This window comes from Mustelus asterias, chromosome 28, assembly GCF_964213995.1.
Source record: "Mustelus asterias chromosome 28, sMusAst1.hap1.1, whole genome shotgun sequence".
Taxonomy (NCBI): Eukaryota; Metazoa; Chordata; class Chondrichthyes; order Carcharhiniformes; family Triakidae; genus Mustelus; species Mustelus asterias.
The window spans coordinates 28,061,380-28,075,521 of record NC_135828.1 but is presented as its reverse complement, the minus strand read 5'-3'; the positions used below and the strand labels follow the sequence as shown (position 1 = coordinate 28,075,521).

General features: G+C 49.1%; 1 protein-coding gene across 1 annotated transcript in view; it reads left to right on the top strand.

The window, feature by feature from the left end:
• The window catches only part of dnajc9 (DnaJ (Hsp40) homolog, subfamily C, member 9), an 11,364-nt gene extending 355 nt beyond the window's left edge, over positions 1-11,009 (top strand). Inside the window, exons 2-6 of the mRNA XM_078199323.1 lie at positions 296-496; positions 1,141-1,281; positions 5,196-5,450; positions 9,865-9,951; positions 10,600-11,009. Of these exons, the coding sequence (XP_078055449.1) occupies positions 317-496; positions 1,141-1,281; positions 5,196-5,450; positions 9,865-9,951; positions 10,600-10,716 (780 nt within the window). The 5' untranslated portion in view covers positions 296-316 and the 3' untranslated portion in view covers positions 10,717-11,009. The remainder of the gene's footprint in view (positions 1-295; positions 497-1,140; positions 1,282-5,195; positions 5,451-9,864; positions 9,952-10,599) is intronic.
• Positions 11,010-14,142: the final 3,133 nt, after the last annotated feature.

Genomic DNA, 14,142 nt, shown 5'->3' with positions numbered 1-14,142 from the left:
GGGGGAGGGAGGGACAGGCATGGGGGGGGAGAGGGAGCGACAGGCAGAGGGGGGCCGAGGGGGGAGGAGGGACGGGCCGAGGGGGGAGGGAGGGACGGAGAGAGGGTGGGGGGGACGGAGGGGTGGGGGTGGCGAGAGTGGGGGGGGAAACGGAGGGGGTGGGGAGTGGTGTGATCTGGCAGGTTTTGGGCATTTTTCCTGTCTGTGGGTTGGAGCCAGCTCTGCGATCTGACTGCTGAGGGGGCTCGGGTGGGAGGGGGAGATCTCACTGATACAGGTTGTCTTCTGTTGACAGGTACCTGGTTGTAGCTCAGTCATGGGGCTACTGGAACAGTGTGAGGAGGCGTTCGGGACCTCGGATCTTTACAAGGTTCTGGGTGTGAGATCGGCGGCTTCAGAGGGAGAGATTCGCAGAGGATATCGGAATGTCTCTCTCCGGGTTCATCCAGACAGGGTGACAGCGACACAGAAGGAAGCAGCCACTCACAAATTCCAGGTAAATTCTGTGAATGGGCGCTCGTCCCAAGTCAAGTTACTAGATACACCAGATAGTTCCCCCCCCCCGAACTCCGGCACACCACATACTCAACCCCCTCGCATTCCAGCAAAATGCGCATTCCCCACTCCCGAGTGAGCAAAATGGGCCAACAGATAGGGTTCTGCTCAGTACTACTGAATAGTGTGTGGACGGAGCAGGAAGTCAAGACCGAGCTCTTACTGCCAAGGGGTGGCATGGAGGCACAGTGGATAGCACTGCTGCCTCATAGCGCCAGGGGTCCGGGCTCAATCCCAACCTTGGGTGACTGTGCGGAGTCTGCACGTTCTCCCCGCGTCTGCGTGGGTTTCCTCCGGGTGCTCCAGTTTCCTTCCACAATCCAAAAATGTGCTGGTCCAGTGGATTGGCCATACTAAATTGCCCCTTAGTGTCCCAAGATGTGTGGGGTAAGGGGTAAGATGCTCTGTCAGAGAGTTAGCTGCCTCCTGCACTATAGAGATTCTATGACTCTCGGGGAGGGTTGTTCACATCTGTGGTAACACACGGTTAAAGAACGGACGAAAGGGACAGAACAGCATTGGAAGTGTATTTTTTAATCCCCCTTGTTATCGTTTACCTGGTCATTACTGCATTTTCTTCACCAGATCCTGGGTAAAGTGTACAGTGTACTGAGTGACAGTGAGCAGCGTGCTGTATACGATGAACAAGGTATTGTGGATGAAGAGGCTGATAGTGTGAAACGGGATCGTGACTGGGAGGAGTACTGGAGACTGCTGTTTAAGAAGGTACCAGCAAACACTCAACCGTAAAGAGATCCAGCGTTCTTGATAGATTCAGCCTGTGAGAGGCAGCAGTGTTAAACTCAGGCATGCTTCACTCAGTCACATTGCAGCTTGACCATTTACATGCAATCCTGAACAGGAACAGCCACACCGTTAATTCTTCCTGTTTGAAAACGGAGTTGAGAGGAAGGACTGGAAAAGCTCTGAAGTTTTTTTGCAAGTTCTTTGTCACAGTTTGTGGTGCTGCGTTAGCTACAGGTCTGGCAGGTTAACGTTGGGCTTTGAGGTGCCCTGCTTCCCTGGCACATTGTCACTGCAGCTCTGACCGCTGTTCGTTCACATTGACCTGAGTAAGAGTGAGTGACAATGTGAGGGGACCAGGCTCTCCCAGAGCATCATGGTTTTCTACCATTTTCATAGAATCATAGTGCAGAAGCAGAGAGGCAGGGGGTGGCGGGGGGGTCGCCGCACACACACACACACACACCCACACACAGACCCTCAGGCTGAAGGGACGCTCGCTCCTTTCAAACAGAGGCCAGGAGGGAGGGATTTCTTCAGCCCAGAGAGCGGCCAATCTGTGTGTGTGGGTGGGGAACTCTTTGCCGGCCGCAGAAGGGGCTGCGGGAGGCCAGGCCGGGTCGCCCAGCGTCTTTGAGACAGAGATCGATGGTGGTTCTCGATTCACGAGGGGATCGGGAGTGACGGGGAAAAGGCAGGAGGAGGAGGATGGGGATGAGAAAAATATCAGCCAGCCAGCCGCCATGGAATGGCGGAGCAGGCACACGATGGGCCGAGCGGCCTCACAGCACGGTCCGTTCGTTCGCCCGACCGGCGCACCCTCAAACACCGAGGGGGCAATTTAGCAGAGTTTTTTGGGAAACAATCCTTCCCTGCCACCTTGTTCAATGCAGACCGGAATGCCATCGCGCCCAGAACAGAAGAGTCAATGATGACTCAACCGCGTGCCAGACCAAATGGCACATGAAGACCTTTAAACAGAGACAGTTATGTCAACAGACCTAGTGTCAAATGGTTATAACCCGATTTGAAAATGGGGAAAGACGACGCACATGGGATACCGATAAAAGATGTTAAAATGGAAGGAATGCTAGAGGGATTGTGAATCGCTGTTTCCAATGCGATTCCCCAAACCACTACATAGTGAACTGTCTAAAAAGAAGAAATCGCGTCTTTGAAACCACATGTGACACAGAATACGGGGAAACTGACAGTGACGAGGATAAGGACCAGGAAGCCATTGTTTTGGTGGCAGGAAAGTTGAGTCTCATAATGAGTGTGCTGATGATAGACTCTTTTAACTGTGCTGTTTTAGATAGTGGATGTACATCCACTGTCTGCAGCCAAGATTGGCTAGATTGTTATTGATCATAAAGGCCGAAAGAAAGTAAAAGAACATGATAGTTCCACCTGCTTTAGATTTGGAGATGACAACTCTAACATCCTCCAAAAGGGTGATACTTCCCTGTAAGATTGCGGGAATCAGTTCATTTCTAAGTACAGATGTAGTTTCCAGTGATATACCTTTCTTGTTAAGCAGGTCTGCGATGAAGAAAGCTCAGATGACCATTGATTTGAAGCAGGATAAAGCTGTGGTATTTGGGAAAACTGTGGACCTACATTTTACACGATCTGGCCATTATTGTCTTCCTTTAAGTGAACTGAAAAATCAGACCAAAGGATTCATGAGGCATTCGTGTCGCTAACAGACAACAGCATGGACAAAGTTTATTCTGAAACTCCAGTAGCAGTTTGCTCATCCAGCACCACAGAGACTGGAAGCACTGCTGCGGGATGCAGGTGCGCTGGACGAAGGATATAATGATCTCATAGAACAAATATCAGCCCAGTGAGAAATTTGTAAGAAATATAGAAGGACACCCTCCGCTTCCAGTCGTGAGTCTACCACTAGCACGAGATTTAAACGATGTAATGGCGATGGATTTAAAGATATGGGACAAGGACAAAGGCGTCTATCTATTGCACTTTGTGGACATGGCCACCCGGTTTAGCACATCCACGGTGATTTACAGCAAAAATGACCATTATAGATCAAATTATCACCCACTGGATTGGAACAGGATTGGGGGCACCGTCTGAACTTTTGACGGACAATGGGGGTGAATTCGCAAATGATGAGTTTCAAGATATGAGAAAATTTAAATATTGTAATAATGCACACTGCAGCAGGGAGCCCATTCAGCAATAGCCTTTGAAAGGAATCACGTGGTTATAAATGACATGTTGCATAAAACTTTGGTGGATCAACCGGGCTGTAAATTGTAGGTTGCATTAGCATGGGCAGTGCACGTGAAAAATTCGTTACAAATGGTGGGGTGGGGGCTATAGTCCATACCAGTTGGTATACGGGAGGAATCCAAAGTTGCCATCAGTATTAACAGGTGCTCCCCCGGCGCTAGAAGGGACAAGCATTAGCTCCATGTTTTCTCACACTTAAAACGCCATGCATGCGGGGAGTCGAGCAGCTGGTGCTTTTCGATATCTTGGTCTTGATATCCAACAGTACCTCTGGGGTAACAATGAGTCAACAGGGGTATCTAAACAGTATTGATCCCATTCCCATCGCCAGAGAAAGGTCAATGGAAAAAGTGGAATGGGCCAACGAGAAAGAAACCGAGTTGTTGAGGAGTATGATAGGACAGCTAAATTGGCTATGCACACAGACAAGACCAGATGGGAGCTATAATGTCCTGGAACTCACTAATATGTTGAAGCACGCCACAGTCAGAGATCTTGCAGGCTAATAAAACATTAAAGTTAGAATTAGAGAAGTGTGTAATTAAATTCCCAGCACTAGGAGAACCAGAAGATATGAAATTGGTTGTGTTCAGTGATGCTTCAAATGCCAATCTACCAGATGGATATTCAAGTAGTGCTGGATTCATAATATTCCTGGTGGGTAAGGAAGGAAAATGTTGCCCCTGGCCTGGGAAGTAAAGAAAATAAGAAGGGTAGTCAAAATCACATTGGCAGCTGAAACCCGAGCGTTAGTGGAGGCGTTGGATATGGGGATATTTGTCAGACGCATTAACAGAATTATTTTTTATGGCCACATCGGGTAAGAAAGTACCAATTGAATGTTATGTGGACAATGTTCACTTAACAAAAAGTTAAGTAACAGAAAAGCGACTGAGAATTGATTTGGCCAGCGTTAAACAAATACTGGAAAACAAGGAGGTTCCCAAACTTAACTGGGTTGGTGCAAATCTACAAGCTATCAGACTGTTGTACTAAAAGGGGGCAGGTACTGGAAAGTTATTAAGGAGGATGGTTGTCTTAAATTATTTTTGTATTGGATGTAATGTGACCAATGGTAACAAGCTGTGAGGGTCAGCTGACCCAGTAAACCGTGGAACCAATTAGAGTGATGTAATAGTCAGCTGACTCATTATAAATAAGGAACTGTGTAGAATTGTGGAGAGCTTGGAGTGGCCCAGAGCAAGGCCCCAAGTCTGGAGTAATGAAGTTTCTTTATTAAACCCTTTCTTTGATTTATAAGTTGGAGTAAGCTTTGTTATATTTTTATTGTCTGCATTTGCAGAGTTCCTTCTGAAGGAACAAATACAAGGTGTTGATGTGGAATCCAGACTGATTAATTCCTGTATCCCGTGTATTTATTTCTAGATGGATGTACTGACCCATGGACTAGTTGTCCTGTGGGTCAGGTGTCCCGTGGTTACCTGAACTGAAATTGACATTGGAGAAATTACTCCAGGGTGGCAAGGTGAAATGAAGTCTAAAAGCGATGAAATGGTGTAATCCGTGCTGATAATTGTGACTGGGCTTTGGGTATCTGTCACGCAGGATTAGAAGCTTTAATTTGCTGCTCGGGATTTGGTTTTCACGTTTCACTTTGATCTTTGCTTTGTGTCCAGGTCACAGTGGCTGACATTAAGAATTTTGAAGATAAGTACAAAGGGTCTTCGGAGGAGATGGAAGATATAAAACAAGCGTACCTGGATTTTGAGGGGGACATGAACAGCATCATGGAGTCGGTGTTGTGTTCCAGATCTGAAGATGAATCACGGATCCGTGCTATCCTGGAGGCGGCCATTGAGGAAGAAGAGCTTCCAGCCTACACGGCGTTTACCAAGGAGAGCACGCACAAGCAGAGGGCCCGTAAAAGGAGGGTAAGTAATTTATTCTCAATCCATTCAACCATTCCAAAACAGCTCCAGTCCCGCTCCACTGAACTGTCACGCCTGATCATAGAATCCCTACAGTGCGGGGATTCAGCCCATCGAGTCTGCACCAACAACAATCCCACCCAGGCCTCATCCCTGTAGTAGGTGTGGTATATTTGGACTTTCAGAAAGCGTTTGACGAAGTCCCGCACAAGAGATTATCGTGCAAGGTTAAAGTGCATGGGATTGGGGGAAGTGTATTGAGATGGAGAGAAACTTGTTGGCAGAGAGGAAACAAAGAGTAGGAATTAACAGGTGCTTTTCAAATTGGCAGGCAGTAACTAGTGGGGTGCCACAGGGATCGGTGCTGGGACCCCAGCTATTCACAATATATATTAATGATTAGGATGAGGGAACAAAATGTAACATCTCAAAGTTTGAAGATGATAGCAAGTTGGGTGGGAGGGTGAACTGTGACGAGGATGCAGAGATCCTTCAGCATGATCTGGACAGGTTGGGTGAGTGGGCTAATCAATGGCAGATGCAGTATAATTTGGATAAATGTGAGGTTATTCACTTTGGAAGCAAAAACAAGAAGGCAGATTACTACCTGAATGGCTGTAAATTGGGAGAGGGGAGTGTGCAGCGGGACCTGGGTGTCCTTGTGCACCAGTCGCTGAAGGTAAGCATGCAGGTGCAGCAGGCGGTAAAGAAGGCAAATGGTATGTTGGCCTTCATTGCGAGAGGTTTCGAGTACAGGAGCAGGGATGTGTTGTTGCAATTATACAGGGCCTTGGTGAGACCACACCTAGAGTATTGTGTGCAGTTTTGGTCTCCTTTTCTGAGGAAGGATGTTCTTGCTCTCGAGGGAGTGCAGCGAAGGTTTACCAGGCTGATTCCGGGGATGGCGGGACTGATGTATGAGGAGAGATTGACTTGGTTAGGATTGTTTTCGCTGGAGTTCAGACGAATGAATCTCATAGAGACTTATAAAATTCTAACAGGACTAGACAGGGTCGATGCAGGGAGGATGTTCCCGATGGTGGGGGAGCCCAGAACCAGGGGTCACAGTCTGAGGATTCAGGGTAGACCATTTAGGACGGAGGTGAGGAGACATTTCTTCACCCAAAGAGTGGTGAGCCTGTGGAATTCATTACCACAGGAAGTAGTTGATGCCAAAACATTGAATGTATTCAAGAGGCGGCTGGATATAGCACTTGGGGCGAATGGGATCAAAGGTTATGGGGAGAAAGCAGGATTAGGCTATTGAGTTGGATGATCAGCCATGATCGTGATGAATGGTGGAGCAGGCTCGAAGGGCCGAATGGCCTTCTCTGCTCCTATCTTCTATGTTTTCTATGTTACGCCCTGAATTTACCCTGCTAGTCCCCTTGATATTAAGGGGCAATTTAGCATGGCTAACCCGCACATCTTTGGACTGTGGGAGGAAACCGGAGCACCCGAAGGAAGCCCACGCAGGCACGGGGAGAATGTGCAAACTCCACACAGACAGTGACCCGAGGCTGGAAGTGAACACATTATATTTGATTTATTACTGTCACGTGTATTAGTATATCGTGAAAAGTATTGCTTTTTGCGTGCTATACAGAGCATACCGTTCATAGAGAAGGAAAGGAGAGAGTGCAGAATGTAATGTTACAGTCATAGCTAGGTGTAAAGAAAGATCAACTCAGTGCAAGGTAGGTCCATTCAAAAGTCTGATGGCAGCAGGAAAGAAGCTGCTCTTGAGTAGCTTGATATGTGACCTCAGACTTCTGTGTCTTTCCTGACGGAAGAAGGTGGTAGAGAGAATGTCCGGGGGTGCGTGGGATCCTTAATTATGCTGGCTGCTTTTCCAAGGCAGCAGCAAGTGTCGATAGAGTCAATGGATGGGAGGCAGTTTACATGATGGACTGGGCTTCATTCATGACCCTTCTTGCAGTCTGGGGCAGAGCAGGAACGATACCAAGCTGTGATACAACCAGAGGGAATGCTTTCTTTGGTGCATCTGTAAAAGTTGGGTGAGAGTCGTAGCTGACATGCCAAATTTCATAGAATCCTACTGTGCAAAAGGAGGCCATTCGGCCCATTGAGTCTGCACCGACCACAATCCCACCCAGGCCCTATCCCCATAACCCCATGCATTTACCGTAGCTAGCCCCCCTGACGCTAAGGGGCAATTTAGCATGGTCAGTCAACCTAACCCGCACATCTTTGAATTGTGGGAGGAAGCGAGAGTACCCGAAGGAAACCCACGCAGACATGGGGAGAATGTGCAAACTGCACGCAGACAGTGACCCAAGCCGGGATTCGAACCTGGGGCTGTGAGGCAGCAGTGCTAACCGCTGTGTCACCATGCTGCCCTTAGTCTTCTGAGAAAGTAAAGGCATTGGTGGGCTTTCTTAACTATAGTTGGGGGGGGGGGCTAGGACAGGATGTTGGTGATCTGGACACCTGAAAATGGCCAGTTCAGTTCCTGGTCAATGGTTTAAAAACCCCCCACCCAGGATGTTGATAGTGGGGGATTCAGTGATGGTAATATCATTGCATGTCACGGGGAGATGACTTGATTCTCTCTCGTTGGGGATGGCCATTGCCTGGTTCTTGTATGGCGCGAATGTGACTTGCCACTTGCCAGCCCGAGTTTGAATATGTCCACGTCTTGCTGCTTTTGAATATGGACGAGGATCGCGAGTGGTACTGAACCTTGTGCAGTCATCAGCCACACTGAATATACTCAGCAAATCGTTCTGAATGTCTTTGTCATTTTCGGTGGTTTAAAATTTAGTTAGTCAGAGGTGGTTGCTGATTTTAAAAATTAATTGTTACGATAAATTCACATTTAGCATTAAAATCCAACCAGTTCCCACCTTTAAAATGCATCGAACATGTTTCTTTAAAGAAATTTATTTTCAAAAAATTCTCAAATGCCACCAGGTTACAGCCGGTACGTGACAGATTTTGCGTTTGGTGATATTTGAGTCAGTGTAAGCAGAACCCTGAGTGAATTTCCAATTCTCTTCCTGCACGTAGATATTACCACTAGTGGTATTATCGCGAGACGACTAATCCAGAAACTCGGGTCTGGGGACCCGGATTCGAATCCCGTCATGACGGATGGTGGAATTTGAATTCAATAAAAAATATCTGGAATTAAGAATCTACTGATGACCGTGAAACCATTGTCAGAAAAGCCCATCTGGTTCACTAATGTCCTTTAGGGAAGGAAATCTGCCGTCCTTACCCGGTCTGGCCTACATGTGACTCCAGAGCCACAGCAATGTGGTTGACTCTCAACTGCCCTCCAAGGACAACCAGGGATGGGCAATCAATGCTGGCCAGCCGGCAACGCCCATGTCCCACGAATGAATTTGAAAAAAACATTCTGGAACAGGTCACGAGTCTGTCACCAGGGGCTTGTAGCTTGAGGGGGGGCCACCCCACATTGTATAGTCTGTCCCACTCTTACCACCAACCATTGGCATGTTTGGAAGGATTTTGCAGGCTGACACTCACCCTGTTTGACCGCGTTATGGACGCATCTTCCTTGACCATCAAGTCCTGGGTGGGACTCAAACCCAGAGATCCTGGCTCGGAGGCAGGGGTGCTAACCCACTGTGCCACAAAACCTCTTCACCCTGGGGAAAAAGCTGGGATTTGTGGTCGGAATGCAGATTTCACACAGGTTTACGGCAAGTTTTGCTTTGCGTTCGTCCTGGCAGGTGTCCGGTGGCAGAGCGGAGCGGTACATTGGGCCATTGTGCTGGGTTCACATCCCTGGGCAATTCCCTTGGGATGGGGGAAGTGGTGATTCAGAGCTGAACCAATCCATGTGTGGGGCTGAGAGTGACTGCCTCTTGGTCCCTGCTCAAATCAGAGAATCGAGCAAACAGCACGAGGAAGCTGGAGTCAGGAAACGCCAGAGTCTGTTTGTCTTCCCCCAAACTCAGCTGCGTCGTTGCAGCAAGGTAGCTGCTGAATTTGGACAGTTCATTGACAGTCTTACAGCTCCAGAACTCAGACTCGCAGCAGCGACTGGATTTGCATTCTGTACTGCGACCAAGTCTGTGCCTAATGTATGGCCTCAGTCAGAGTGGATGAGGTCAGGCAGTGGAGTTTGGGTGGGCGCTGGAGAGCAGCCCTGGGACTTTGGACTCTGTAAAGGTTAGTGTAGAGGGGCCGGTGTAGATGGGGAGGGCCAGTGTAAGTGAGGGGCCGGAGTGAGTTTGGGTAGTGTTGAAGGCTCATTGTAAGGGTTAGTGTCGAGGGGCCAGTGTATGGGGAGCGGCTGGTATAGGGGGGAGGGGTCGGTGTGAGGGAGGGGTCAGTGTAAGTGCGGGTCAGTGTCGGGGTCAGTATAGCAGCAGTATTATAGATGAGCAGTTATCATTTGTCACTCACTAACATCTCTTCACATCAGGGCGAGAGAGAGGCTCGAGAAGCGGAAGCAATGAGACACGAACTGGGTCTGGCAGACGGAAGCAGTGCACTCAAAATGCTCATCCAGGTAAGTGAGTGGATTGTGCTCCAGGTATAAAGATGATGCTGAGGAACTTTCTGCTCGTCTTCCTGCTGTGATTACTGTCCTGGAACAGTCACCCTCCTGTCCGATACTCTGCCAATGTGCTGCCCACTTGGGAGCTCCTGGACCATTATGACTATTGTAACCAGACCTGTCCTTGGGTAACAATGGGATCCCCAGCTCTGGTCCCTGGATAATGTTAGGACTGCCTTCCCAGGAATGGGCACTGCTCCCTGGATAACAGTGGGTCTGCCTTCCTGGGAATCATTGCCTATTCCTTGATTGTAATGGTTTATCAAAATCCAGATTCTGTCCGAGTTCGGATTGACAAGGATGTGAACCTGTGTCCAGCCAAACAAAGCATCCACTGTCTGGTTCATTCAGTCAGCCCACCGTACCCACTATGTCCCACCTTTCTTCCCATCCTGTCTCGGGGTGGGAGTCACTGGGGAGTGGGTTGGGGGGAGTCATCACGAGCCTCCTGTGGCCTGTCTGTTGCCGCCACCCTGTGTGTTGCTCACTGTTTCACCTGGATTGAGGGGAGCCGTGCCAGCAGGAAGGGGGGGGGGGGGGGGGGGGCGGGGTTGGGTTGGAGCCCTGATTGAGTTGCTGATTGGATCGTTGTGTCTTCAGAGCAAGCAGCAGAATAGAGAGAAGCAGATGGACAGTTTCTTGTCTGCAATGGAGGCCAAATACTGCACAAATTCCCAAAAAGGTGGCAAGAAGAGTGTCAAGAAAGGGAAGAAGTGAGAAGGAAGTGTCCCAGTTCCGAGGATGTGCCAGGTACACGCATTAATCAGCAACTGGGGAGCGGGGCAGATCTGAAATCAGGACGTGGATATGATTACCTTTCTGCTCAGAGCTGGACAGCTGATTTGGGCACCTGGCTTTTTTCCTGAAGAACGAATATTCTGTTTTATCTTTGTCTTGTGTAAGCTATTCTGATCCATCCTTAATGTGGAGTGTTACTCTGTAATGGGAAAGCAATGGTATTGTTTGTAACAATGGTCTATTTCGGCAAATAAAAGTTATTTTTGGAGGAATTCATTTCTAAAAACTTGTGAAATGTTTTAATGAGAGCGTCAGTTAGTTAGAAGGCATATCTTGGCTAGAACTAATGTCCCTTCACTCAAATCCAAACATTTCCTTCCAAAAGTTGTAGCCCTCCTGTGGCACTATTTTCACAAGCAGTCCCACACACACTGACTCTCACTGGGGTACAGTTCCACACACACTGACTCTCACTGGGGTACAGTTCCACACACACTGACTCTCACTGGGGTACAGTTCCACACACACTGACTCTCACTGGGGTACAGTTCCACACACACTGACTCTCACTGGGGTACAGTTCCACACACACTGACTCTCGCTGGGGTACAGTTCCACACACACTGACTCTCGCTGGGGTACAGTTCCACACACACTGACTTGCTGGGGTACGGGTCCCACACACTCTGATCTCACTGGGGTATGGGTTCCACACACGCTGACTCTCACTGGGGTATGGGTTCCACACACTGACTCTCACTGGGGTACGGGTTCCACACACACTGACTCTCACCAGGGTACAGGTCCAACACACACTGACTTGCTGGGGTACGGGTCCCACACACACTGATCTCACTGGGGTACGGGTCCCACACACACTGACTCTCACTGGGGTATGGGTTTCTCACACACCGACTCTCACTGGGGCACTGTTCCACACACACCGACTCTCACTGGGGTACTGTTCCGCATACACTGACTCACTGCGTTCAGTTCCCCACTACATTGATTCTCACTGGGGTACAATTCTACACACACTGACTCTCACTGGGGTATGGGTTTCTCACACACCGACTCTCACTGGGGCACTTCCACACACACCGACTCTCACTGGGGTACTGTTCCGCATACACTGACTCTCACTGGGGTACTGTTCCACATACACTGACTCACTGCGTTCAGTTCCCCACTACATTGATTCTCACTGGGGTACAATTCTACACACACTGACTCTCACTGGGGTACCGTTCCACACAAACTGACTCTCACTGGGATACAGTAACACACACATTGACTCTCATTGGGGTACAGATTCCACACACACTGACTCTCACTGGGGTACGGGTTCCACAAATACTGACTCACCTGGGGTACGGTTCCACTCCCACTGACTCTCACTGGGGTATGGTTTCCACACACAACTGACTCTCACTGGGGTTCAGGTCCCACACACACTGATTCTCACTGAGGTACGGGTTCCCCACACACTGACTCTCACTGTGGTACAGTTCCACATGGACTGACTTTCACTGGGGTACGCGTTCCACACACAATTGACTCACTGGGGTACGCATTCCACACACCATGACTCTCACTGGGGTATGGGTTCCACACACACTGACTCACTGGGGTACAGCTCCCCACACACTGAATCTCACTGGAATCTGTGTTCCACACACACTAACACTCACTGGGGTAGGGGTTCCCCACACATGCTGACCCTCCCAGGGGTACAGTTCCACACACACTGACTTTCACTGGGGTCTAGGTTCCACACACACTGATACTCACTGGGGGATGGGTTCCACACGCACACTAGGTTTCACTGGGGTACAGTTCCACACATACTGACTCTCACTGGGGTACGGGTCCCACACACACTGACTCTCACTGGGGTACAGTTCCACACATACTGACTCACTGGGGTATGGGTTCCACACGCACTGACTCTCACTGGGGTACGGATTCCACACACACTGATTCTCACTGGGGTATGGGTTCCACACACACTGACTCACTGGAACACATTTCCACACATACTGACTCTTACTGAGGTACGGGTTCCGCACACCGTGCCTCTCACTGGGGTACAGTTGCACGCACGCGCACACACTCACTGGGATACGGGTCCCACACACACTGACACGCGCTGGGGTATAGTCTACACACACTGACTCTCACTGGGGTATGGGTTTCTTACACACCGACTCTCACTGGGGCACCGTTCCACACACACTGACTCATTGCGTACAGTTCCCCACTACATTGATTCTCACTGGGGTACAGTTCGATACACACTGACTCTCACAGGGATACGCGTTCCACACACAAAAAAACAAAGAACAGCACAGGAAACAGGCCCTTTGGCCCTCCAAGCCTGTGCTGCTCATTGGTCCAACTAGACCATTCGTTTGTATCCCTCCATTCCCAGACTGCTCATGTGACTATCCAGGTAAGTCTTAAACGATGTCAGCGTGCCTGCCTCCACCACCCTACTTGGCAGCGCATTCCAGGCCCCCACCACCCTCTGTCTAAAAAACGTCCCTCTGATATCTGAGTTATACTTCACCCCTCTCACCTTGAGCCCGTGACCCCTCGTAATCGTCACCTCCGACCTGGGAAAAAGCTTCCCACTGTTCACCCTATCTATACCCTTCATAATTTTGTACACCTCTATTAGGTCTCCCCGCATTCTCCGTCTTTCCAGGGAGAACAAGCCCAGTTTACCCATTCTCTCCTCATAGCTAAGACCCTCCATACCAGGCAACATCCTGGTAAACCTTCTCTGCACTCTCTCAGCCTCCACGTCCTTCTGGTAGTGCGGCGACCAGAACTGGACGCAGTACTCCAAATGTGGCCTAACCAGCGTTCTATACAGCTGCAACATCAGACTCCAGCTTTTATACTCTATACCCCGTCCTATAAAGGCAAGCATACCATATGCCTTCTTCACCACCTTCTCCACCTGTGCTGTCACCTTCAAGGATTTGTGGACTTGCACACCTAGGTCCCTCTGTGTTTCTATACTCCTGATGACTCTGTCATTTATTGTATAACTCCCCCCTACATTAGTTCTTCCAAAATGCATCACTTTGCATTTATCTGGATTAAATTCCATCTGCCATTTCTCCGCCCAATTTTCCAGCCTATCTATATCCTGCTGTATTGTCCGACAATGTTCATCGCTATCCGCAAGTCTAGCCATCTTCGTGTCATCCGCAAACTTGCTGATAACACCAGTTACACCTTCTTCCAAATCATTTATATATATATATATCACAAATAGCAGAGGTCCGAGTACAGAGCCCTGCGGAACACCACTGGTCACAGACCTCCAGCCTGAAACAGACTCTTCAACTGCTACCCTCTGTCTCCTGTGGCCAAGCCAGTTTTCTACCCATCTAG